Genomic DNA, 27060 nt, shown 5'->3' with positions numbered 1-27060 from the left:
TTTTATAGTCTGTAACATTAAACAGAAATTACTCTGTAACTGAACTTCAGAGTTTTAACCGTTATACAAAACTTAGTCCTCGGTTGTTACAGAAATATGTCACCGTCGATGCGTTAACTCGATAGGTTTTAGTGACCTCGGCCTTTTGGTCAAGACGTATTTAATAGGTAGCTTTTTTAAATTTTTGGGAAATGGAGAATGCGAGGGCAATGTTCTGTTTAAATAAGATAACCGCGTATGCGCGTATATATTGAGCTTAAAATAAAGTTAGGTTTGCAAAAGTTTGGTTAAATTGACCTGAAAGAACTATACCCGGCCGCTGGATATGTCGTCCCCGAACTTTTAACGAAAACTTTCCCGTATACCTAAGTCTGTGCCGAATTTCATCAAAATGCTTCAAACACGCCAACACAAGTACTTACATACGAACTAACATTACGCCCCGTTTTTTTTCTCTTTTTTGGGGGTTCCTGGGTCGTAAATCGTCGAGAAATGCAAAAAAAAAACCGTATCCCATTTTTTGACCGATTAACGTACTTTCCTTCCCTCACCGTATATCAAGAGCTATTATTCCAGTAAAGTAAACGGTATAATATCATCCGTTGAAATCCAATCGATTTGGTTCTAAATGTCGTTTAAGATAGTCCAGAGTGTAAAGACATCGCGTAAGAAAGTTTTTGCCCTATCAAATACAACGGGTACGATAGTTTTATTGAAACTACGCATTATTAATTGATTTCTCTCTTTTACACGGTGATCGTTGAAATCTGTTAAAAATTTACAGAAAAACAATCGCTAATCTACGAAAAGAATATAGGACCCGGAGTACGACCGAGTTAAACTCCAATTAATATGTATTTCGATCCTATAGGAGTCTTAAATATAAATTCTAAGCGATCTCAGACGACACGGTAACGTTTTTTGGGGAATTAATATACCGTTTAAATGAATCAAGTAACGTTTCAACATTTATAAAGAAATAAAGACGTTAAGTTTATATCCTAATTTATCGTCTTCATTTTCTGTTTTTTGGTTCCTTAAATGTTTATTTAGAATTTATACATTTTATTTATCGTTTCATTCGGTTTTAAAACCTTTCTTTTAAACTGTTAAAAAGTGTTTTCTTAAGTTTACAGCCTTTTTTCGATCAGTTTTGTTTCTGTGTAAACGTTTTATATATAATTATGGAATATCATTGACTTAAAGGTGGTACTTAAAAGCGGAACGCAAGGACTCCAAACACTTGTAATATAAAATAACTCAAACATTATTTACGCGTTTAAAAACAATATTAAATAAAAATGGAAGTAAATCAAATGAGATTTACTAATTTATCATCTTAAATTGAAGTTTTATTAAAGTATATTTGCGTATTAAAGTGTTTTAATTATAATATTCATTTTAATCTTTTTAACGACAAACTTTTGTCGTCGACAAAACATAAACGTAAAATAACAACCTTTGATAGGCTGGACTTGTATAAGTTTATAGTTCGTAAGCGAAGTCGGATATATGTATTCCTATCAGATATTCAAATAGAAGTGAATTTAAAAATAACGACGGTACTGTGTTACGTTAAACATTGCGAAAGAAAATTTCTAATTTTTTTTGCTTTGTTAAATTTTTTATCGAGTTCTAATGTAATAAAAAAAATCTGTAAACAGAATTATTTGTGATGCACGCCTTACACACACACACAACTTAGTTTAAAATATTTATCGCTTTATTTAAATGCAATATTTTTTCCTTTATTTAAGTCGGTGATTCTAAAAACGCGCATACACATACCGTATTTAATTCGCGTGGGTGTGGCGGTCCTCTGCCACGGTCGGCGCTGACTAAATTAATATAATTTCACAAATTATATAGAACAATTTTCGCTTGTACGGTCTGCAGCCGGTGTAGCCGCGAAGCTTAACGCATCGGTTACCGAATCGACCGGACGATCGAGTTCGAGACCGTACGAGATAGAGTTATATTTTTACACTTTAAATACCGCTCACCTGTGACGTCACAACACGGGAGAAGACTATAACCGAATTTTACGGTACGGTGGTGGGTTTTTGCAAAAAATATTTTTTGCAGATATTGTTATTTTTAATCGTTAACAAATACGTCTGAGAAAAATACGACTTAATCAGGCGAAAACTCGAGATGCTGAAGGTGACCTTGGTCCACAGCCTCGACTCCTTGTTAAAGATTTAACGGCATCGATGCCCCATATATAGAACTAATCCGATCATGTCTGGTTAAAATCGGTCTGAAATAAGGCGATTAAGTGGCCAACAATGAACACACAAATATGTATACACACGCGGTCACTATCGTACAAACATTCGGAAAATTTCCATCCGCTTTTTGGTTGTTTGGGTTCCTCAGACTTCAAAACCTGAAGATCGGGTGAAAACCACGCATCTTATTTGGTGCGAGGAGATAAGTCGGTAAATTTAAATTGCGATCTAGAAGCGAATGGAATATCGGATCGCTGCAACAAAGAATATTTGCCGAATTTTCATTATATCTTACAAGTTTTAGCGACTCTTCCGGTAACAACATGTAATAATGAACGCTCGTTCTCCACAGTGGAAAGAGTCAAAACGATTCCGTGTAACAAGTCGGGGGATGGAAAATTAAGTTCGTTAGTGTCTTTGTCGGTGCATATGATTTTACGATTCGATTAATCTTCTTTTTAAAACGCTTTGTTTTTTTTTTAAAAAACCGTCGGTCTGCTTCCATTAGAGGAAACAACATCTGAATCCGGTTGTTTTATTTGCGATACAAGAGTGTAAGCGATTCGTTTACTCGTGTACACATTTACTCATGTATGAGGTTAAATGAAGTGTAGTTTTGTACACTCTCAGTTCGAACGTTCCTGAGATGCGCGGTTAATTGAAACCCGACCGCCAAAGAACACCGGTATCCACGATCTAGTATTCAAATCCGTGTAAAAATAACCGGCTTTACCAGGACTTGAACGCTGGAACTCTCGACTTCCAAATCGGCTGATTTGGGAAGACGCGTTCACCGTTAGACCGACCCGATGGGTTACTGTTATTTATACTGTTCGTATATATTATACTGAATTACAGGGCGGTTATCAAAAGCGGAAGCGGAATTAATAACGACTTAGGATACATAATTTCATAAAAATATTAAGCGACTTATCTTCCTCTTTTCTCATCGCTTGTTCTTGTACTACCGGAATTTATTAATTTCTTTTCCATTATTTCAAACTATAATAATTTTGATCGATTTCACACGCCGTTAGAGTTAAACGTCTTATTGACGAATTTGCATTTACGTTTAAAAGCAGGAAGTCGAAAGTTCGATCAAAAGTGAAATTTAATCGACAGGTCAAAATTAAAATTAAAAACAGCAGCGGCTTAAAATGATTTTGTACGGTGTAAAATGCCGCGTAATATTTTTTACTTCCTTGTACGAATTAAAGGAAGTATTGTGACGGCGAAAGATTTCGGTTTACAGTTTTTAACGAAAATATCCATTTTTACTAGTTTCGGTGTGACGTCTATACATATATACGTATATCGCATAACTCAAAAACGATTAACTTACGTTTTTGATTTAGGACTGTTGTAACATCTAGTTGTGCAATTCTCCCCTTTCGATCGCAATCGACTTGACTAAAAATGACCAATAAAGCCCAAAACCCAAAAAATTTCGATTTTGGACTTTTTCTTCGCCGCAACAATAAGCCTTCAACGAGAGCTTTTCAGCGATGTACCGTAAGCGGTACTTATTTCCATTTGTTCCACAGTTATAGCCAAATAAAATTTTAATTAATGAAGTTTTTGGATCTTACAAGATCGAATTACTTTAAATCTTTGTTTCTACTCCGGAACGCAAAAATCTACACGCTAAAAATATATAATGAATTTAAAAATCTAAACGCATTTTGGAAAAAACTTGAAAACAAACAGAACAATTAAATTTTGAAATTCTATTCGTTTGTTAAGCGGTTTAAGATAAAAGAAAGAAGGGAAATTTGTTCTAATTTTTTGTGGGTTTAGGGTTAAAATTTATTAATGAAGCGGCTAACGAGAGAAGTCTTTCATATGGAAAATTTATTAGCATCTTTTCTTCTTTCATATAGTAATACCGATATACTTAGTTTACCGTATTTGGCTTTTATTTTGTTTTTTGCTTTTTTGGGTTAGTATATAAATTCAATATTAGAAGAAATAAAGTCAATTTACTAAAGCCGGGAAATAATAAAAACAATTTTAATCAAAACTACTCGTATGTAATTTTACCGGCTTTTATTTCTCAGTCGCATATATTGTAATTTACTATCAACAATGTACGCGCGAGAAATAATTTATTTGAATAGATAAACAGTAATCGATAATCGTTTGCGTTTACATTACACGCTTACAAAAGAAATGCCATTAGATGTATTATGAAGAATGTAAATTTATACGAATATGTCTGAAGCGATACGTTTTCTACTCTGTGTTTATTTACAAGATACCGGAGAATATTTATGTAGTATAAAATTATTTCGCAGTTCTGAAAAAGAAATTATTCGAGGTCGCCTTATCGGAGAATAAATTTTAAATTGAAATACGTAGATGTGTCATACACTGAATATGTGTTTACGTATTAAACGTAAATAGATACGTATATGTTTGTAAAACGTAAAATATATAATTGTGCTCGCGACGTAAACTACTCGACATCTTTTCTTTTTTTGAAAAATTATTTTTATTTTCTGTCTTTATTACCCCGTTTATTTTTATTAAACAAATTATTACGCGTAACAGCGGTGTAGGAATTTCGTTAAATCCAGCGTCGTATTTTTATAATTCTGTACGATCCGTTTTAAAAACGTATCGGTTTACAGGTTTGCTTCTTTTAAAAGAAACTACGTCTGAATTCGGATATTATATTTACGATGTCAAAAGCAAACAATTTATTTTCTCATATATTATGTACATAGCGTTTTACTTACCGCTTTGGTCACCGTGGGTTTTCTCAAACCGTATACAAAATGGAAATTGTTTAACCGCAGAGAACATTTTACGTTCTTGTTATTTGTTACTTCCACTTCTACAACGTATCGCATTAATTACTTTTTATAGAAACCTTCACAATATATTGAAAAGTTTTGATGCGTTTCGTAATAATTTGATAACCGAATTTCGGTTAAAAAATCGTAAGTACTTGAGAAAATGATCGTAGTAGAGACATCGGTGTAATATTATGTTTTATAATGTACCTTTTATTTTCTTCTTTTTTACGCCAGGGATGGAATCGGCAATACGATTTACAACTTATTTTATGCAACGTTTCAATTTTTCCCATTCCATATGAATTTTATATCGATAGCTTCAATAAGAGCTATATTTAATCGATCAAACGTAATTCGTGAATTACTAAAATAAGTTTTGATGGATATTAAATTTGGGACGTGCAAAAACGGTTCGCCTTCAAAATTGATCGAAAAAGTAAGATCTTCACATCAAAATTTATTCGTTTATCTGAAAGCAACGAACGACTCGTACTCGCCGTTCAATTCGTACGCGAATATGTTTATAACGATGGAGATAACTTATATAGTATTTATCGTAATTACCTACAGGTATATACGGTTTAGAATCGCACTCGTATTATGGAGTATTTATTATGCGGTTACGTACTCAGTTATTGCCGTACTTGCTACGAGGCAAAAAAATAAGGTACCCTTATTGCAGCAGGTAAATTAAAAAAAAAAAAAACTGTGACAAAAACTTGGTACTCTCTACGCAATTTCAGAAGAAAATTTAGAATGTACCGTCAGTTTTATCGAAATTAAATGAACGGGAACGAAATGACTGTAAATCTTCTTTAAATAATAAAGTTTATATCGTATTTTCTTAACGTAACGCTTTTTTTCATTTTGTTATGAAATCGTAGTAAAATAAGTTCTGAAGTACTAAAGATTTATTACAGTTATACTATCTTTATTAGATTAGCAGTAAAGTAATTTTTAAGCGTACAGTTTCATTAAATATTGTTGCAAACACAGCATTTGTCTTTCGTTTATATATGGATTAAGCTAGAAGAGAGTCTATTAAGTAATGAACAATAATAAAGATTTAACGGTTTGAGTGATGTATAAAATTTTACTGGATCGAGAGAATACTAAATAAATCCGTTATCGATAGAAATGCTTTATCGAATTAAGAATATTTTATAAAAAGTTTATCCTTTTTGACGAGTCTTTTTTTTTAAATTATATTTCTTACTTAAGAAAATTTGTTTTCGTTATTTTACTTCTTGTAATAATCCCGTTCGTTACATCTAACGGAATAATAAATTCAAATAAAAAATTCAAACGGGCAACGCGTGTTTCACACGTGCTTTTCATATCGAAGAGATATCGTTGTACCGAAGACCCGTTTATAATAATGAAGTGCAGAGATTAAATTATTTAAAGAAAATTAGTATTCGGTATTACGTAGTGAAATTTTGAATCGTTCATAATAATTTCATATATCTAATCGAGCATAGCCGATTCTATCTGCTTTCCGTATTTAAAAGAATTATATTTATATTCTTTCTTTTCAAATATAATTCTGTTATATTTTAATAAAATTAATTCCGCTTAATTTAAAATAATTAATTACATGTAAAATGCGATTTCAATTTGTTATCCGATAAAATTTACTCTTATTTCAGAAGTAAGTTGTACAAACGTTGTTAATTAAAATAAAAATATAATCTATATCGTACGACTCGGTCAGTGCGAAATTCAGGTCCGATGTTAGAGTCGATTCTGTTTTAACGGTGCAAAAATTAGAGGTTTATTCGTTAATACGATTTGTACGTACGAAATAAAATAATCTGGAACAAAAACGAATCGGTTACATTTAAAGTAATTTTCTAATATTTTCATAAAAATTCTATTCTTATCTAACGATTTGAAAGGATTATTTTTTCATTTTGCTAATCGAATTTGTCAAGCGAATTTTCATGTTACTGTGATATAATAAATGTATCGATCTGCCGCGGTTTAAATAAACGACAAATAATACCGTGATTTTTTTTCTAACTATTCGTAGGCGAATTAAATATAATAAATATTAAATGAAGATGTATGACGCGATCGTTAGGATGAATCGGATATGTTAAACTCAAAAGAATTTATTTTCATTAATTTTTAACGCGAAACTTCTGTTTGACTAATTACGGGTTGTTCACGATTTCGAATAGCGTGAAATAAATAAAAAATTAAAAACAAATGTTCATAATTCAGACAAGATGCGTATTTAATTAAACAAAGAGTGGTCTGTAAAAAGAATAAAATACGAATTTATAAATGTTCATAAAGAGACTTGCGTTGAAATGAAAATAATTTAAATAAAGATTAAACAAATAAGATATAAGATCGTTAATGATGCTTGACGGATGAATTGCATACACGGCTGTTATTGCGCGACGACTGACCGGTCCAGCTAGCCTTGCGCGCATACCCCCACTACTAGAGTGACAGTACGAGCGCAAACATACCGGCCTCCAAAAAATATATTTTTTAAATAAGACTAAGTAATTATCTAAAATGTTCAATAATAAGCGATAAAATCATCGGTCAAATAATTTAAAAAAGGAGAATAATCGCTAAAGATCCAGTCACTAAAATAACAAAACAACTAAACACTTGTAAACAGTTAAACAGAGTAAAATAAAATAAACAAAGTTATTCGGCATTATCTGACACTGGTAATTTGCAAAGCTATCGATCGATCTCTTAAAGACACCTTGATTATTATGTAACGTCGCAACACGAACAAATTTGTCAGAACCAGGATGAGTCTCTTTGAGTACAGCTAACTTCCATCGCAAAGGTGGTAAATTATCTTCTTACACGACTACTACGTCATCGACCTTGAGGTTGGATCGATCAGCTTTCCACTTGTGTCGTTGTTGAAAGGAGTTCAAGTAATCAGCCCGCCGGCGCTGAATTTGTCCTGAATCAGCGGGAATTCTCGCAGCCCGCCAAAATGTGGTTAGTGAGGAGGTATGAAATGCCATTGACAAGATTCAATCGTCGACAAAGTTGACGGTTCGTTCCCTTTACTTCGTTAAAATTGTATAAATCCTTTAATTCGTTACGGGCATTAATAAAATTAGAACCGTTATCGCTGTAGATATTGGCGCATTTGCCTCTACGAGACGTAAAACCACGAAGTGCAGCTACGAAAGCCTCGGTAGTTAAAGCGCTGACTAACTCTAGATGAATCGGTCGGGTGAAAATGCACACGAAAACTGCTACGTGAGCCTTAATTTTTGTTTCAGAGTAACGTGTTTCTGTTTTAATGTAGAGCGGACCGGCGTAGTCTACACCGCATTAAGGAAAGCTCGACATGGGCCAAGTCGAGTAGGCGGTAAATTTTCCATTAATTGAATACGATAAATTGAGTTCAACTTAAAATATGTAATGCATTTATGCAGTAAGAGCTTGATTAGACGTCTTATATTTGGAATCCAGTATTTAGTACGAATTGCGATCGACAATTGTGGACCTGCGTGAAGTAGTCTGAGATGTTCATGTTCTACGATTAAGCGAGTAAGATGATGTTTAGGTGGCAATATTATTTGATGTTTAGCAGATAATGGAAGTTCTGTATGCTGCAGGCGTCCTCCCGCTTTCAATAAGTTGTTCTTGTCAGTAAAGGGATGTAAATCTGGAATTTTTGTTTTATATGATAATGATTTTCCATTAGACAATGTTAAAATTTCTGTATTGTAACTTAACCGTTGTGCTAATGAATACAGATATTTAAAGCATTTTCTAACCCGGATGGAGATAACAGTAGATTAGTGGTTAAATTTTTAGATGATTTTCTACAATTATTTATAAATCTTAAAAAATATGCAATAGCTCGTTGCAGACGAGCTAAAATTGTGATCTTGTGTAGTAGTCATTAAACCGACTTGTTTACGTTCAGGAATTTCTTGCCGCTCGACTGATGCTTTCGGCGCAATTGTCCGGTTCAGTTCATTACTTAGAAGCCAATCTGTACCACACCACCAAAGCGAGTTCCTAACGAGATCTTTAGGGATGACGCCTCTTGAAAATACGACTGCAGGAATGCGGTTACCAGGAACATGATACCGGTCTTCAATAAATGTGTTTTGTTTGATCAGCTACAATCGTTTTCCAAGTCGACGGACATTTTTTGATCCACAAAATAACAGCATTGTCTATGGAATCTGTCCGTAGACAAATTTTGTTAAATTCGATGGAAATTCTTTCTTTAATTTTTTTATTAAACGAGAAAGTAGAAGAGGTCCACAGAGCTCTAAACGCGGCAGTGATATTTGCTTTTAAGATACCACCTTAGATTTTGCAGTTAACAGTTACCTTTCCCGATTACACCGAATGTAAACGCAGGCACCACGGGCTGATTCGGAGGCATCAAAAAAGCCTTGGAGTTGGATATCGTTAGATCTTTCACACGATAAAATCAATCTAACGATCTTTATTTTATTTACTAAAGGAAGCTGAAAGTAAATATTCTTCCAATTGTTCTGGTAACAAGTCATCCCAGCCCAGGTTTGCATGCCAAATGCGTCGCATAAATACTATACTAACTATTACGGTGGGTGCCAACAATCCTAAAGGATAAAAAATCGAAAAAATTATTGTTAAATCGTATCTTTTAGTAAATTTCTTGTCGGGGGTAAATTTTCGATTCTGAATTTACTAACTATTTAAAATTGATCGTTAGACGGTCGCCAAAATAAACCTAAAGCCTTTACGGTGTCGCTACAATCAAAGTTTAAAGAATGAGGCGTCTCACGAAATTCTGGTGGAATACTTTCTAAAAGTATACTCGAGTTAGTCGACCGTTTTCTTAACGGAAAACCTCCCGACTTAGCGCTTGAAAGTCACTTTGAAGAAAAACGGCCCGATGTAAATCTTCTGCTCCAGATATACAATCGTCGATGTAAAAATCTTTGCGGCTTGATGATATTTGTCGGCTTCTTCTAAGGCAAGTCGCCTTAAACACCTGGTCGCTAAAAACGGCGCTGATACAGTCACATATGTGACGGTAGTTAATCGATACTCGCGCACAGGGTTCGTCGCTAGACTTTCTCCACAGAATGCGCTGAAAGTTGTAGTCACCAGGAACTATCCTTATTTGGCGATAGGTTTTTCTATCGGCTGTAAATGCGATTTTGTGTGTACGAAACCTTAACGTGATAATCAAATAGCATAAATCTTGTTGAATCGTAAGACCGACTCTCAGTAGGTCATTTAATGAAATATTGTTGCCGGTTTCGAAGATGCGTCAAAAACCACCCGAGTTTTGGTTGAAACGCTTAAGGTTTTAAAAACGGCATGAAGCGGCAAAGTGTAACACGATTCATTATTGTTAGGTGGTTCGGCTAATTTCATATGACCTAAGGATTCATATTCGTTAAGAAACTTACGATAATCTTTCTTTAATTGATTGTCACGGGTTCAGTTTTTTCTCTACGAAATTTAGTCTTGATTGAGCTGTAGTTTTTGACTCACCGAGAGCCGAAGGTTCTTTAATTAACGGTAACTTTACAATAAAGCGACCAGTTTCATCTCGTAAGGTATTTTCAACAAAATGTTTTTCAGAGAGTTTCGCATCTTTTGACCAAGTAGGTCCACTGACTTCCTCTATTTGCCAAAATCTCTGCATTTGTGAGTCTCTAGTGAGTCTCTTTGTAATGCAAATAAATTGTAATTAGTTGAACCGGACTTATTTGAACCGGGTGAATATTCACCGCTAATGATCCATCCTAATTCGGTATTTTGAAGGACGGGAAAGCATCCTTCACGAGAAAGTTGCTCCATACGTAGGATTTTCATAAATACTTGAGCGCCTAACAATAGGTCGATTTTTTTGTGGTTTGTTAAAAGTCGGATCAGCAAGATGAAGATTCGGTGGTATATTCCAGAGGTTAAAATCAATTTTAGACGAGGGCAAATTAGTACTTATTTTTGGTAAAATATTGCGAATTAAATTCAAAGCAAAATTAGAACGAAAAGATCGTATATGAATAAATACACTGTATTTAGATTCTGAGGCAAGGCTATTAAACGATTCAATCGATCCCACCCGGTCTGGGTTTTAATTTTAATCGCCGCATTAGTTGTTCTGTTGCAAAACTAACTTGAGAGCCATCGTCGAGAAGTGCTCGACAGACTTGTAGGTTACCAGACTTACCTCGAGTTTTTACGATAGAAGTAGCAAGTAAGATTTGAGGTCGTTTCTTGTGAAACGCATGATAACCGGTTTTAGGTCGGTATTCGTCCGATTTGTTGCAGACATTTTCTTGCTGCGGTATCCGTTTAGTTTTAGGTTAAGCTCCATTGAAGTGAAGGGTGGTATGGTGCCGCGCTGCACATTTAAAACCAGCAGATGTTGATTTACAATCTTCGTAAGCACGATCGGATCTTAAGCGATTAGCGCATAGAGATTGTTACGTTTGACTAAACTAAATCATTCGTTTGGCCGTAATGACAAATATTTAGGACATTTATAAATTAAATGAGGCTTGCTACAAATTTTACGCTTTTGATTTGTCGATACGTAGGACAATTTAGCGGTTTTAAGCTGAGAATTTACATTTTGAACGCTCTTTATCGGTTGTGAAAACGCTTCACCGGTCAAACAATTATTTACTAATTGTTCGGTTTGACATTTCCTCTCGAGAGATTTAATTACTTTATCCAGGCCAGGATCTCATGTTCGTCACAAGTCGACTCAAATTTAGTACGAGTGGATTTATCGAGTCTATCAAGAATTAGTCGGGTAAATAATAATTCCTCCGATGAAATAGTTACCTTTAATGCTAGAATAGCATTTCTATTGTTAGTTACATTATTGATTATGAGTCTTAATTCAGTTGATACGCCTTTGTTAGCCGACGGCATTGTTAATAACATTTTAACATGCTTAGTGACAATTAGTTTTTTATTGTCGTACCGATTACATAATGCCTTATATGAGCGGTTGAAATTAACGTCTGTAATTGGAATGTTCTGTACGAGTTCTCTAGCCTCTCCCTAGAGAGAGGCAAGGAGATAATGAAATTTTTGAATGTTACTTAAAGACTTGTTATTTATGCCTTCGTACGTATCCTTAAAACGATACCGTTTGGTGTAATTGCCGGAAAACGATAGTATTTATTGCCGGTAAATGAAAATAATCGTTGTGAGATCGATTTGATCGGATTACAGTTTCGTTATTGTCACCGATTCTACACAAATGCGGTTCTTGTTTGACTTGACTTAATAATCCTACGCCTAATATTGTTTCAAAACGGGAAAATGAATTACGATAAAGATCTTCAAAATCGATTCTATAAGATGTACGGTCAGCTATGTCTTCTATTTCTAAGTTACTTTGAATAATATTAAAATCCTTTAGAATGCCCGGTAATCTCTGGTATTTTGTATACAGTAACTGGGTATTGGAATGGTTTTTGGAATCATCTAAAAATCTGTTGATTCTGGTTAAGCCACCTTTAATTAGGCCTCTTTGTTTAATAAGTTTGGATTTTTTTTTCACTTGTTTAAATATTGTCAGTTCAACCTTACTTCATTATTAAAAAAGTGTAATGAACTTTATTTTTGGTGTAAAGTCAGGACCAAACGGGCCTGGGTCCCATATATCTGTTGTTTGTCATGTTCTAGGCTTCTCACTGTGTGGAAAAATGCCACATGCCACATGCCATTGCTATCCCTATGATTTGAAGGGAACCCAAAAATCATTCTTTTGACTGTTATTTCTGCTTAACAAACAATAAAGGGATTACATCAAAACCAAAACATTCAGTGGTGTAATCTAACTCACAATCCACAATGAGACCAGATCCACACTGCGAAGAACTGACCATACTAAAGCCTCCAGAACACGTGACATTAGATGAAGGGAGCTCAGAGTCTGGTGGAAGTAAGAAAGCCTAATTTACTGACTCAAGAAAATTTTAACGAACTCATAAAAAATTTAAAGTATCCAAAAAACAGTCTGGAATGCTTGCTTCCCGGCTAAAAGGATGGAATCTTCTTCAAAAGAATACAAAGATATGTAGCATTTATCGTAATCATCATTCTTAATTTAAAGTCTATTTGTCTGAAGAAAATGCCTTAGTGTTTTGTAATGACATTTCTTCTCTTATGCAGACACTCTGTAATGAACATAACCCAACAGAATGGCGTTTGTTCATAGATTCCTGTAAAGTTAGTTTAAAAGCTGTGCTTCTGCATAATGGCAATAAATTCCCATCAGTACCTGTGGCCCATTCTGCTACTATGAAAGAAACTTATGAAAACTTTAAATCTATATTGGAAAAGCATCAATATGCAGTTTCTAAATGGAGTATTTGTGGTGATTTGAAAGTGATTGCATTTATTCTTGGTTTGCGGCTTGGTTACATAAACTACTGATATTTATTGTGTGAACGGGATAGTAGGGACAGAAAAAAAACATTTTATTAGAAATGAACAGCCTAAGCCCATGGCCTAAAAATGTGTATCTACCTTTGTTACATATCAAACTAGGATTAATGAAAAATTTCGTCAAGGACATGGACAATACTCCTGGTTCATATACTTAAAACAGAAGTTTTCTAAAATTATCTGTGAAAAAAACTAAGAAATTGTTTAGAGAAAGCTGATGCCCTCCATGGCTTCAAAAAGGCAATTTTTTGGTTAAAAAATAGTGGCATTTCAATATATTCTACTAATTTTCAGATTTATATCATGCAATAGTCATATTACATTGAATAATCATTTTATTATAATTACAGATTATAATTTAATACACATGAAAAAAAAGATTCTAATCAACGAGTACTGAAACAGCATAGAGAAATGGCATAAAATCACATTTAAAATCCCAAGGAACCCTAGAAAACTCATAAATACCACACTAAAAACTATACATGAAGTACAGATCCTGGAAGAGTAGCCTCATGGCTGTTATCAAAGACCAATAAGAATGGTATTAAGAAGTACAATATTTCTTATGTTTATTCATTTCTATGTTTTATGGATGTTTTAACAGCAATAATGCAACATGCTATCTGTTGAGAGGCAAGCAGTTTGTTATGTTACAGAATTTGTTATGGCTGTGCCACATTTACAGTACCATAAGAGACACAATGAAGTAGTTTCTCTCAGGACAACAATGTTCTTCATAAAACTGGTTTCTGTGAATAGATTATAAATTTACTTGCAAGAATATATCAGTTGCATTTCAGTAGGTTTGTTGTGTGATGAGAAGGAAGTATAAAGCATAAAGAATGTTTATTCTTTATGAAAAGCCACGAGTTTTCAGGAGTGACATGTGACTTGTCAATTGTACAATCCTACACATACTGTTTTATCATTTCACATACAGTTTGGCATCACTTTTTTAAGCTTTTAATCAAAATATCTAGTGTTAAACAAGAATGCTAAATATTAGGTAAACCATAAAAAGGAAATGAAAATATCTTACTTGTCTAGATGTTGAAAGTTTATAATCTGTCATAGCAACAGGAGCAATCAAATGTTCTGTTCGCTCTGTTTCATGCTTGATTTCTTGTTTAATACTGGAAGATAATGGATCTTCATCAAAAAATGAACTATCAGTTTGTGCATCCATACTCTGCAGAAAAACTTAAAGTAATAATAATAATTTATTATTGTTATATAATTAACAGCTATTAAAAAAATATCTATTTTTCTTACAATGATAAAATAAATAGATTTTCATAGAAATAATTCATCCGAGTGAGTACATCTATAATAACATTCATCTGGAACCTTTCAGTATATAATCACCCATGATAGTGCCAGAAAAGGGAAATATTGTAAGCATTGGCAGTAAATTAAAAGAACAATAGAAAAATGTTTGCGCTTAAGCACAATCAGAATTGTTTGGTAAAAGAAACAGTTGCTGGTGCAAATATAAAGAAACACATCAACCTTTTTTGGAAACAAAATTGCAGTTACATAGAATAAGGATTATTGAAACCTATAACAAAGTTTCTTGTAACTGAAAATGCTTGCATAAAGGCACTCTTTTAAAACATTTATATAAACAATGTTAAATGTGGGTATAAAATGAATATGTTAGTCACCTTTGTTTAAGGCATGAGGCATCTGCTCACTGTATTTTATTTGTTATGTATTGTTGAACAAAATTTATCTACCATAAAATCTTAAGATGAAATTTCTTAAACAAAGCTATTTTTTAACCCCTTATACTCCAACTAATAAATGTTTTTTACACTATAAATGAAAATATCTCGTGTCAGACATGAATGCTCAATAATATGTGGGCTATAAACAGTAAATAAAAACATCTTCACGAACAGAAAAATTAAAAATTCTTACAATAACTAGCTTTTATGTTTGTAACTTAAACCAAAATAAAGAAGAAAATAGGTTACTTGTTTAAAAATTGTCAGTTCATCATCAGTCTTGGCAAGATGTACAAACAAATATTCTTGTTGCCCTGTTTCGTGCATGTCTTCTTCTTTAATGGGCAAGGATAATGGATTTTCTTCCAAAACTGAATCGTTAGTTTGTACATCCATACTCTGCAAAAAAAATATAAAGATATATTAATATCCTACTACAAAAGTGTGACTTAAAATAAGCATGTTAAATGAGATATTATTGAAACGTAACATTTGATGAAGTCAAGAGCCTGGATCTAACTACATTGTTAAAGATAATTTAAGATATGTTATGTATAAAAGTAGGTTTTAAAGCACTAAAATGCATCGGTTATGTATGGAAATGATTTGCTATACAAATAATCTATATTTATAACTAACACCACATGAAAACCAGAGTTTTATGGTATAACTGAATTTCTAAATCTCCCAAAAATATACATGAGTAGGCAATAACAGTAGAGGTCAAGGTTTTTTATTATCTAAAATGATACAATTTTTTGCAAAAGAAAAAAACTATATGCTATGTATATAGACTATGATGCTAAATTAAACAAGGATTATTGCATGTTTTTAAAGTACTAGTGGAAATCAATTCAGTTGTATTATAAAAAAAATTTAATTATTAGAGAATCAAAAAATTTTCAGAAGAAAAAACATAATTAATGAGTTAAGAAGCCAGTAACATAAAATAAGGATATATATTCCATGAGCTATTAGAAGAACGCAAGTCAAAAGTGAGTATCCTAACCTGACTTTGTCAGGTGTTATAACTTTGTCACACAAGCATCTTGGGCTGACAAACGCCAGAGTTGATGCTTATCGATTAGCATAATATGAGATGACATCTCAATGTTATACTGTTTTTAACACAAGCATACCATTCGCTTTGGCTTCTTTCTCTTTTAATTAATCTGACATAGTAACATTAGACATGAAAACTTGTAAAACTGCAGAATCTCATATGCCATTATCAACCAAACCAACCATTAATAAACACATTACAGATTTTTTTGCATGAAATATTCAGGAGCAGCATTCGATTAACTAAACATCTAAATTTATTACAGTGTTTCTGGTAAAGCCAGACTGCATTAATTTTCTGTGGTACAAAGAAGCCATTGTGGAAAAGTTAAAAATTTAACATAAAAATATGAGATTATCTCTTCTTATAGAAAGTTTATGAGAACCTTCTACAACTACCATTTAGAGAATTGAACAATCACAACCAGTACATAAAGTTTAATCAAAAATATAATTTATATGTAGGATATGATTTCAACTGAAAAAACACAAGCACATCGAAATCTGCCTATTTCCATAAATATGTTTAATGTTTTAATTATACTTGTTTGAGAATACTTCAAACTATTTCGGCTACAGAATAATTCTGAATATCTGTCTCTTGGTGTTCACGACTAATTTCCTGTTTGCTAATGCTCTGACTCCGTCCCTAGTGACCTTCCAAAAAGTAACATGGCGATTTCTTACCATCTGGCTATGCAAATATGATTAATTATTAAATCTGTTATTATACAGTTTACTATATTATATTTAGTTATATTAATAAACTTACATGTAAATAATACACACATCTTTCACTCTGTAAAAATAATTTAAATGACTATCAAACACCACACAGATCACAGAATAGATTTCACATATATCTATATAACCGAGGGTGTAAACAGTGACAGCGCATGGTAGGAATGCACATCACTACTGGAGTTTGTAATCATACACCACAATCTACAATATATGTAAAAATATTGAAATAAGTTGCCGAGTTAGTAACCACCATGGCTTCTCAAAGCTTCTACTGAACAAACGTGTGAGGAACCAATGGGTTCCTCTCTCCTTCAATATCATTCTGAATATTTGTCTGTTGTTCATGACTAATTTCCTATTTTCCAACAGGTCGATTATCACTCGGACCCATTATTTCACAAAAAATAACTAAACTTTTCTTACCTTCTTTTTTTCTAATATATTCAATATTCAATAGGTTATAATAATTACTTCGTTATTATTAGTTTTTGTTGTATCCCATCATTCGATTTATGATGTATGTAGATTATCGATGTAACTTTTGGAGCCAGTCAATAAAATCTGTTTTCAGTATTCTATTCAACTTTCACTTTTGTCTTTGTTATTTATGTTTTAATTAATAAGTATTTTTCTACAATTTGAATACGCGTGTCTTTAATTAAATACAGACATAAAACGTCGCTACGAGGAGTAATATTTGTGTACAAAAAAAGTTTAAAAAACTTATTGTTTTTACACGTTCAAACATCGATATTAATACTATCGATATTAATACATGAATAATAGTTTAATTGAATAACACTTAATAATTTGAATAATATTTATTTCATACTGTTAAAATCCTCTATGAATCATGAGACCTTGCCGTTGGTGAGCGGGCTTGAGTGCTCAGGGATACAGAGTAGCTGGACCGAAGGTGCAACCATATCGGAGAGGTATCAGTTGAGAGCCAGACTAAGGAATGATTCTTGAAAGAGGGCAGCAGCTCTTTCAGTAGTTGTTAGGGGCGTGAGTCAGGACGACTTAAACGGCCGTATCAACATCACTCAGTCCTCTGAGTACTGCGCAGCTGAAAGCAATGGAAAACTACAGCTGCTTTTTTTCCAAGAAAATGTGGCTCTCTGCATTTTCACATAGCAATAATGGAGGCGCCTTCCTTGGTAAAATATTCCGGAGGTAAAATATTCCCCCGTTCGGATCTCCGGGTGGGGACTACTAAGGAAGGGGTCACCAGAAAATTAAAAAATAACATTCTACGAGTCGGAGCGTGGAATGTTAGATGCTTGAAAAAGGTTGGTAGGCTAGAAAATTTAAAAAGGGAAATGGGTAGGACAAATGTGGATATAGTAGGAATTAGTGAGGTTCGGTGGGAAGAGGAAGGCGACTTTTGGTCAGGTGATTTTAGAGTAATTAACTCAGCGTCAAATAATGGGCAGGCAGGAGTAGGTTTCGTGATGAACAAGAAGATAGGGAGGAGAGTGGAGTATTTCAAAACGCATAGCGATAGAATCATTGTAATCAGGATAAAATCAAAACCTAAACCGACAACGATTGTTAACGTCTATATGCCTACAAGCGCCCATGATGATGATGAGGTAGAGTGTGTATACGAAGAGATTGATGAAGCAATTAAACACGTAAAAGGAGATGAAAATTTAATAATAGTTGGAGATTGGAATGCAAGCATTGGTAAAGGCAAGGAAGGAAATATAGTGGGTGAATACGGGCTGGGCAAAAGGAATGAAAGAGGGGACCGACTTATAGAATTTTGCACGAAGTATAATTTAGTAATTGCCAACACCCAATTTAAAAATCATAATAAAAGAATATACACTTGGAAAAAGCCAGGCGATACTGGAAGGTATCAGATAGATTATATCATGGTTAAGCAAAGATTTAGAAATCAACTCGTTGACTGCAAAACTTACTCTGGAGCAGACATTGATAGCGACCATAATTTGGTGATAATGAAATGTAGATTGGGGTTTAAAAACCTGAAGAAAAGGTGTCAGATGAATCGGTGGAATTTAGAGAAGATTGAGGAAGAGGAGGTAAAGAAGATTTTTGAGGAGGACATTGCAAGAGGTCTGAGTAAAAAAGATAAGGTAGAAAATGTAGAAGAAGAATGGGAGAATGTTAAAAAGGAAATTCTTAAATCAGCAGAAGCAAACTTAGGCGGAATAAAGAGAACCGGTAGATAACCTTGGGTTTCAGACGATATATTGCAGCTGATGGATGAACGTAGAAGATATAAGAATGCTAAAAGAAAGTAAAAGGAACTACCGACAATTAAAAAATGCTATAAACAGGAAGTGCAAACTGGCGAAAGAAGAGTGGATTAAAGAAAAGTGTTCAGAAGTGGAAAGAGAAATGAACATTGGTAAAATAGACGGAGCATACAGGAAAGTTAAGGAAAATTTTGGGGTACATAAATTAAAATCTAATAATGTGTTAAACAAAGATGGTACACCAATATATAATACGAAAGGTAAAGTCGATAGATGGGTGGAATATATTGAAGAGTTATACGGAGGAAATGAATTAGAAAATGGTGTTATAGAGGAAGTTGAGGAGGATGAAATGGGAGAAACAATACTGAGATCTGAATTTAAGAGAGCATTAAAAGATTTAAATGGCAGAAAGGCTCCTGGAATAGACGGAATACCTGTAGAATTACTGCACAGTGCAGGTGAGGAAGCGATTGATAGATTATACAAACTGGTGTGTAATATTTATGAAAATGGGGAATTTCCATCAGACTTCAAAAAAAGTGTTATAGTTATGATACCAAAGAAAGCAGGGGCAGATAAATGTGAAGAATACAGAACAATTAGTTTAACTAGTCATGCATCAAAAATCTTAACTAGAATTTTATACAGAAGAATTGAGAGGAGAGTGGAAGAAGTGTTAGGAGAAGACCAATTTGGTTTCAGGAAAAGTATAGGGACAAGGGAAGCAATTTTAGGCCTCAGATTAATAGTAGAAGGAAGATTAAAGAAAAACAAACCAACATACTTGGCGTTTATAGACCTAGAAAAGGCTTTCGATAACGTAGACTGGAATAAAATGTTCAGCATTTTAAAAAAATTAGGGTTCAAATACAGAGATAGAAGAACAATTGCCAACATGTACAGGAACCAAACAGCAACAGTAATAATTGAAGAACATAAGAAAGAAGCCGTAATAAGAAAGGGAGTCCGACAAGGATGTTCCCTATTCTTGTTACTTTTTAATCTTTACATGGAACTAGCAGTTAATGATGTTAAAGAACAATTTAGATTCGGAGTAACAGTACAAGGTGAAAAGATAAAGTGCTACGATTTGCTGATGATATAGTAATTCTAGCCGAGACTAAAAAGGATTTAGAAGAAACAATAAATGGCATAGATGAAGTCCTACGAAAGAACTATCGCATGAAAATAAACAAGAACAAAACAAAAGTAATGAAATATAGTAGAAATAACAAAGATGGACCAATGAATGTGAAAATAGGAGGAGATAAGATTATGGAGGTAGAAGAATTTTGTTATTTGGGAAGTAGAATTACTGAAGATGGATGAAGCAGGAGCGATATAAAATGCCGAATAGCACAAGCGAAACGGGCCTTTAGTCAGAAATATAATTTGTTTACATCAAAAATTATTTTAAATGTCAGGAAAAAACTTTTGAAAGTATATGTTTGGAGTTCGCTTTATATGGAAGTGAAACATGGACGATCGGAGTATCTGAGAAGAAAAGACTAGAACCTTTTGAAATGTGGTGCTATAGGAGAATGTTAAAAATCAGATGGGTGGATAAAGTGACAAATGTAGAGGTAATGCGGCAAATAGATGAAGAAAGAAGCATTTGGAAAAATATAGTTAAAAGAAGAGACAGACTTATAGGCCACATACTAAGGCATCCTGGAATAGTCTCTTTAATATTGGAAGGACAGGTAGAAGGAAAAAATTGTTTAGGAAGGCCATGTTTGGAATATGTAAAACAAATTGTTAGGGATGTAGGATGTAGAAGGTAAACTGAAATGAAACGACTGCCACTAGATAGGGAATCTTGGAGAGCTGCATCAAACCAGTCAAATGACTGAAGTCAAAAAAAATATATATATTTATTATGACTCAATCAATATTTTTAATATTTACAACTCGTGCTAATCATTTAATTGCACTGAACAACAGACTGAATTTGATACTACACGCATGTGTAAAGTCAAATTTTTAAAAATATGAAAAAAAATTTCAACAATACAAAGAAAGATTTGATAACTTTCTTATTATGAAGCGATTAACCGCAGATAAAGGCACATCAAAAACAGTCCTGTTAGATAGTATAGACCCTGAAAACTTGGAGGTTTAAAGTTATCAGTGGCACCAAGAAAACTACATACCCTAACGTGTAACGAAATAGTTCAAACTTTGACCGATAAGTAAGTGAGAAAAAGAATCTATTAGTTGAAAGACAAATTCCTCTCACAAAAACAAGGATCAACTCAACCAATTCCAGATTTTGTCACACAATTACCTAAATATATTTCAACATGTGAATTCCAATACAAATGTAAAAAGTTTATACCAGATCTTTTTCTGCATTCACAATTTACTAGAGGACTAGAGGAATAGTGACGAGAGGTCACTAGAGGAATATACTAGAGGCTGAAATGAGAGGCGCAAGTACCGATCCTTGTGGCAGGCCGTTCTTGAGTTTCCTAGGTGAGCTTATATCGGATCCCATGATAACTTGGAACATTCTGTAGTTCAACATGTTATTAAGGAGGCGAGCTGTTAGTTTGCATGGGATTACAGGGAGGACCTTACAAATCATTCCTTCTTCCCCCCCCCACACAAACATTTAAATGTATAATTATATACACGTATTTTTAAAGACGGATATTTCAAACAGTGAATATTCATAAAAATTTATTATATTTACTTATTTATTTTGTAAAAAAGGTATCAAGGTTTGAGGTTATAGTTATGTATTATTTTTTATGAGTAAAATTATATGATACATAAAATAGTATCAGATAAATTCTTGATTTTGCATAAATAAAATGGACTTTTGATAAAGTAAAATTGTTTGTATCATATATATATATGATTTCACAAGCAGCCGGTAACATTCCTGGCTATTAAATCGTCATCCGAAGAATTAATGGAACTAAACTACTCAAAATATATTCTATGAACTTGTTTTATATGACGAATATTTCAATCATTTTTAACAGTATAAAATAAATATTATTCAAATTATTAAGTGTTATTCAATTAAACTATTATTCATGTATTAATATCGATAGTATTAATATCGATGTTTGAACGTGTAAAAACAATAAGTTTTTTTAAACTTTTTTTGTACACAAATATTACTCCTCGTAGCGACGTTTTATGTCTGTATTTAATTAAAGACACGCGTATTCAAATTGTAGAAAAATACTTATTAATTAAAACATAAATAACAAAGACAAAAGTGAAAGTTGAATAGAATACTGAAAACAGATTTTATTGACTGGCTCCAAAAGTTACATCGATAATCTACATACATCGATAAATCGAATGATGGGATACAACAAAAACTAATAATAACGAAGTAATTATTATAACCTATTGAATATTGAATATATTAGAAAAAAAGAAGGTAAGAAAAGTTTAGTTATTTTTTGTGAAATAATGGGTCCGAGTGATAATCGACCTGTTGGAAAATAGGAAATTAGTCATGAACAACAGACAAATATTCAGAATGATATTGAAGGAGAGAGGAACCCATTGGTTCCTCACACGTTTGTTCAGTAGAAGCTTTGAGAATCCATGGTGGTTACTAACTCGGCAACTTATTTCAATATTTTTACATATATTGTAGATTGTGGTGTATGATTACAAACTCCAGTAGTGATGTGCATTCCTACCATGCGCTGTCACTGTTGACACCCTCGGTTATATAGATATATGTGAAATCTATTCTGTGATCTGTGTGGTGTTTGATAATCATTTAAATTATTTTTACAGAGTGAAAGATGTGTGTATTATTTACATGTAAGTTTATTAATATAACTAAATATAATATAGTAAACTGTATAATAACAGATTTAATAATTAATCATATTTGCATAGCCAGATGGTAAGAAATCGCCATGTTACTTTTTGGAAGGTCACTCGGGACGGAGTCAGAGCATTAGCAAACAGGAAATTAGTCGTGAATACCAAGAGACAGATATTCAGAATTATTCTGTAGCCGAAATAGTTTGAAGTATTCTCAAACAAGTATAATTAAAACATTAAACATATTTATGGAAATAGGCAGATTTCGATGTGCTTGTGTTTTTTCAGTTGAAATCATATCCTACATATAAATTATATTTTTGATTAAACTTTATGTACTGGTTGTGATTGTTCAATTCTCTAAATGGTAGTTGTAGAAGGTTCTCATAAACTTTCTATAAGAAGAGATAATCTCATATTTTTATGTTAAATTTTTAACTTTTCCACAATGGCTTCTTTGTACCACAAAAAATTAATGCAGTCAGGCTTTACCAGAAACACTGTAATAAGTTTAGATGTTTAGTTAATCGAATGCTGCTCCTGAATATTTCATGCAAAAAAATCTGTAATGTGTTTATTAATGGTTGGTTTGGTTGATAATGGCATATGAGATTCTGCAGTTTTACAAGTTTTCATGTCTAATGTTACTATGTCAGATTAATTAAAAGAGAAAGAAGCCAAAGCGAATGGTATGCTTGTGTTAAAAACAGTATAACATTGAGATGTCATCTCATATTATGCTAATCGATAAGCATCAACTCTGGCGTTTGTCAGCCCAAGATGCTTGTGTGACAAAGTTATAACTAGAGTCAGGTTAGGATACTCACTTTTGACTCGCGTTCTTTTAATAGCTCATGGAATATATATCCTTATTTTATGTTACTGGCTTCTTAACTCATTAATTATGTTTTTTCTTCTGAAAATTTTTTGATTCTCTAATAATTAAATTTTTTTTATAATACAACTGAATTGATTTCCACTAGTACTTTAAAAACATGCAATAATCCTTGTTTAATTTAGCATCATAGTCTATATACATAGCATATAGTTTTTTTCTTTTGCAAAAGAAAACCTTTCTTTTGCAAAAAATTGTATCATTTTAGATAATAAAAAACCTTGACCTCTACTGTTATTGCCTACTCATGTATATTTTTGGGAGATTTAGAAATTCAGTTATAACATAAAACTCTGGTTTTCATGTGGTGTTAGTTATAAATATAGATTATTTGTATAGCAAATCATTTCCATACATAACCGATGCATTTTAGTGCTTTAAAACCCACTTTTATACATAACATATCTTAAATTATCTTTAACAATATAGTTAGATCCAGGCTCTTGACTTCATCATATGTTACGTTTCAGTAATATCTCATTTAACATGCTTATTTTAAGTCACACTTTTGTAGTAGGATATTAATATATCTTTATATTTTTTTTGCAGAGTATGGATGCACAAACTAACGATTCAGTTTTGGAAGAAAATCCATTATCCTTGCCCATTAAAGAAGAAGACATGCACGAAACAGGGCAACAAGAATATTTGTTTGTACATCTTGCCAAGACTGATGATGAACTGACAATTTTTAAACAAGTAACCTATTTTCTTCTTTATTTTGGTTTAAGTTACAAACATAAAAGCTAGTTATTGTAAGAATTTTTAATTTTTCTGTTCGTGAAGATGTTTTTATTTACTGTTTATAGCCCACATATTATTGAGCATTCATGTCTGACACTAGATATTTTCATTTATAGTGTAAAAAACATTTATTAGTTGGAGTATAAGGGGTTAAAAAATAGCTTTGTTTAAGAAATTTCATCTTAAGATTTTATGGTAGATAAATTTTGTTCAACAATACGTAACAAATAAAATACAGTGAGCAGATGCCTCATGCCTTAAACAAAGGTGACTAACATATTCATTTTATACCCACATTTAACATTGTTTATATAAATGTTTTAAAAGAGTACAAAGCTATCCTTGCCTTTATGAAGCATTTTCAGTTACAAGAAACTTTGTTATAGGTTTCAATAATCCTTATTCTATGTAACTGCAATTTTGTTTCCAAACAAGGTTGATGTGTTTCTTTATATTTGCACCAGCAACTGTTTCTTTTACCAAACAATTTTGATTGTGCTTAAGCGCAAACATTTTTCTATTGTTCTATTAATTTACTGCCAATGCTTACAATATTTCCCTTTTCTGGCACTATCATGGGTGATTATATACTGAAAGGTTCCAGATGAATGTTATTATAGATGTACTCACTCGGATGAATTATTTCTATGAAAATCTATATATTTTATCATTGTAAGAAAAATAGATATTTTTTTAATAGCTGTTAATTATATAACAATAATAAATTATTATTATTACTTTATGTTTTTCTGCAGAGTATGGATGCACAAACTGATAGTTCATTTTTTGATGAAGATCCATTATCTTCCAGTATTAAACAAGAAATCAAGCATGAAACAGAGCGAACAGAACATTTGATTGCTCCTGTTGCTATGACAGATTATAAACTTTCAACATCTAGACAAGTAAGATATTTTCATTTCCTTTTTATGGTTTACCTAATATTTAGCATTCTTGTTTAACAGTAGATATTTTGATTAAAAGCTTAAAAAAGTGATGCCAAACTGTATGTGAAATGATAAAATAGTATGTGTAGGATTGTACAATTGACAAGTCACATGTCACTCCTGAAAACTCGTGGCTTTTCATAAAGAATAAACATTCTTTATGCTTTATACTTCCTTCTCATCACACAACAAACCTACTGAAATGCAACTGATATATTCTTGCAAGTAAATTTATAATCTATTCACAGAAACCAGTTTTATGAAGAACATTGTTGTCCTCAGAGAAACTACTTCATTGTGTCTCTTATGGTACTGTAAATGTGGCACAGCCATAACAAATTCTGTAACATAACAAACTGCTTGCCTCTCAACAGATAGCATGTTGCATTATTGCTGTTAAAACATCCATAAAACATAGAAATGAATAAACATAAGAAATATTGTACTTCTTAATACCATTCTTATTGGTCTTTGATAACAGCCATGAGGCTACTCTTCCAGGATCTGTACTTCATGTATAGTTTTTAGTGTGGTATTTATGAGTTTTCTAGGGTTCCTTGGGATTTTTAATGTGATTTTATGCCATTTCTCTATGCTTTTTCAGTACTCGTTGATTAGAATCTTTTTTTTCATGTGTATTAAATTATAATCTGTAATTATAATAAAATGATTATTCAATGTAATATGACTATTGCATGATATAAATCTGAAAATTAGTAGAATATATTGAAATGCCACTATTTTTTAACCAAAAAATTGCCTTTTTGAAGCCATGGAGGGCATCAGCTTTCTCTAAACAATTTCTTAGTTTTTTTCACAGATAATTTTAGAAAACTTCTGTTTTAAGTATATGAACCAGGAGTATTGTCCATGTCCTTGACGAAATTTTTCATTAATCCTAGTTTGATATGTAACAAAGGTAGATACACATTTTTAGGCCATGGGCTTAGGCTGTTCATTTCTAATAAAATGTTTTTTTTTCTGTCCCTACTATCCCGTTCACACAATAAATATCAGTAGTTTATGTAACCAAGCCGCAAACCAAGAATAAATGCAATCACTTTCAAATCACCACAAATACTCCATTTAGAAACTGCATATTGATGCTTTTCCAATATAGATTTAAAGTTTTCATAAGTTTCTTTCATAGTAGCAGAATGGGCCACAGGTACTGATGGGAATTTATTGCCATTATGCAGAAGCACAGCTTTTAAACTAACTTTACAGGAATCTATGAACAAACGCCATTCTGTTGGGTTATGTTCATTACAGAGTGTCTGCATAAGAGAAGAAATGTCATTACAAAACACTAAGGCATTTTCTTCAGACAAATAGACTTTAAATTAAGAATGATGATTACGATAAATGCTACAAATCTTTGTATTCTTTTGAAGAAGATTCCATCCTTTTAGCCGGGAAGCAAGCATTCCAGACTGTTTTTTGGATACTTTAAATTTTTTATGAG

General features: G+C 32.6%; 3 protein-coding genes across 4 annotated transcripts in view; 2 read left to right on the top strand and 1 right to left on the bottom strand.

Annotated features, from left to right (window-relative positions):
• The window catches only part of LOC142332978 (uncharacterized), a 50556-nt gene extending 33110 nt beyond the window's left edge, over positions 1-17446 (bottom strand). The window contains exons 1-3 of one of the 2 annotated variants that reach the window (XM_075379735.1): positions 17401-17446; positions 15421-15570; positions 14484-14633 (exon numbers count right to left, since the gene is read on the bottom strand). In XM_075379735.1, the coding sequence (XP_075235850.1) occupies positions 14484-14633; positions 15421-15567 (297 nt within the window). In that variant the 5' untranslated portion in view covers positions 15568-15570; positions 17401-17446. Of the gene's footprint in view, positions 1-14483; positions 14634-15420; positions 15571-17005; positions 17209-17400 lie in introns of those variants that run through there. The other variant, XM_075379734.1, reaches the window with a different exon arrangement.
• LOC142332975 (uncharacterized) overlaps positions 1-27060 on the top strand; it is a 144744-nt gene that overhangs the window by 37332 nt on the left and 80352 nt on the right. The window lies entirely within an intron of this gene.
• LOC142332974 (uncharacterized) overlaps positions 22528-27060 on the top strand; it is a 238217-nt gene continuing 233684 nt past the window's right edge. The window contains exons 1-3 of the mRNA XM_075379724.1: positions 22528-22608; positions 24454-24603; positions 25404-25553. Of these exons, the coding sequence (XP_075235839.1) occupies positions 24457-24603; positions 25404-25553 (297 nt within the window). The 5' untranslated portion in view covers positions 22528-22608; positions 24454-24456. The remainder of the gene's footprint in view (positions 22609-24453; positions 24604-25403; positions 25554-27060) is intronic.

The sequence above is a fragment of the Lycorma delicatula genome, chromosome 12 (genome assembly GCF_047948215.1).
Source record: "Lycorma delicatula isolate Av1 chromosome 12, ASM4794821v1, whole genome shotgun sequence".
Taxonomy (NCBI): domain Eukaryota; kingdom Metazoa; phylum Arthropoda; class Insecta; order Hemiptera; family Fulgoridae; genus Lycorma; species Lycorma delicatula.
Note: the sequence above shows the minus strand (reverse complement) of the source record. Positions and strands in the feature narration are given on the sequence as shown.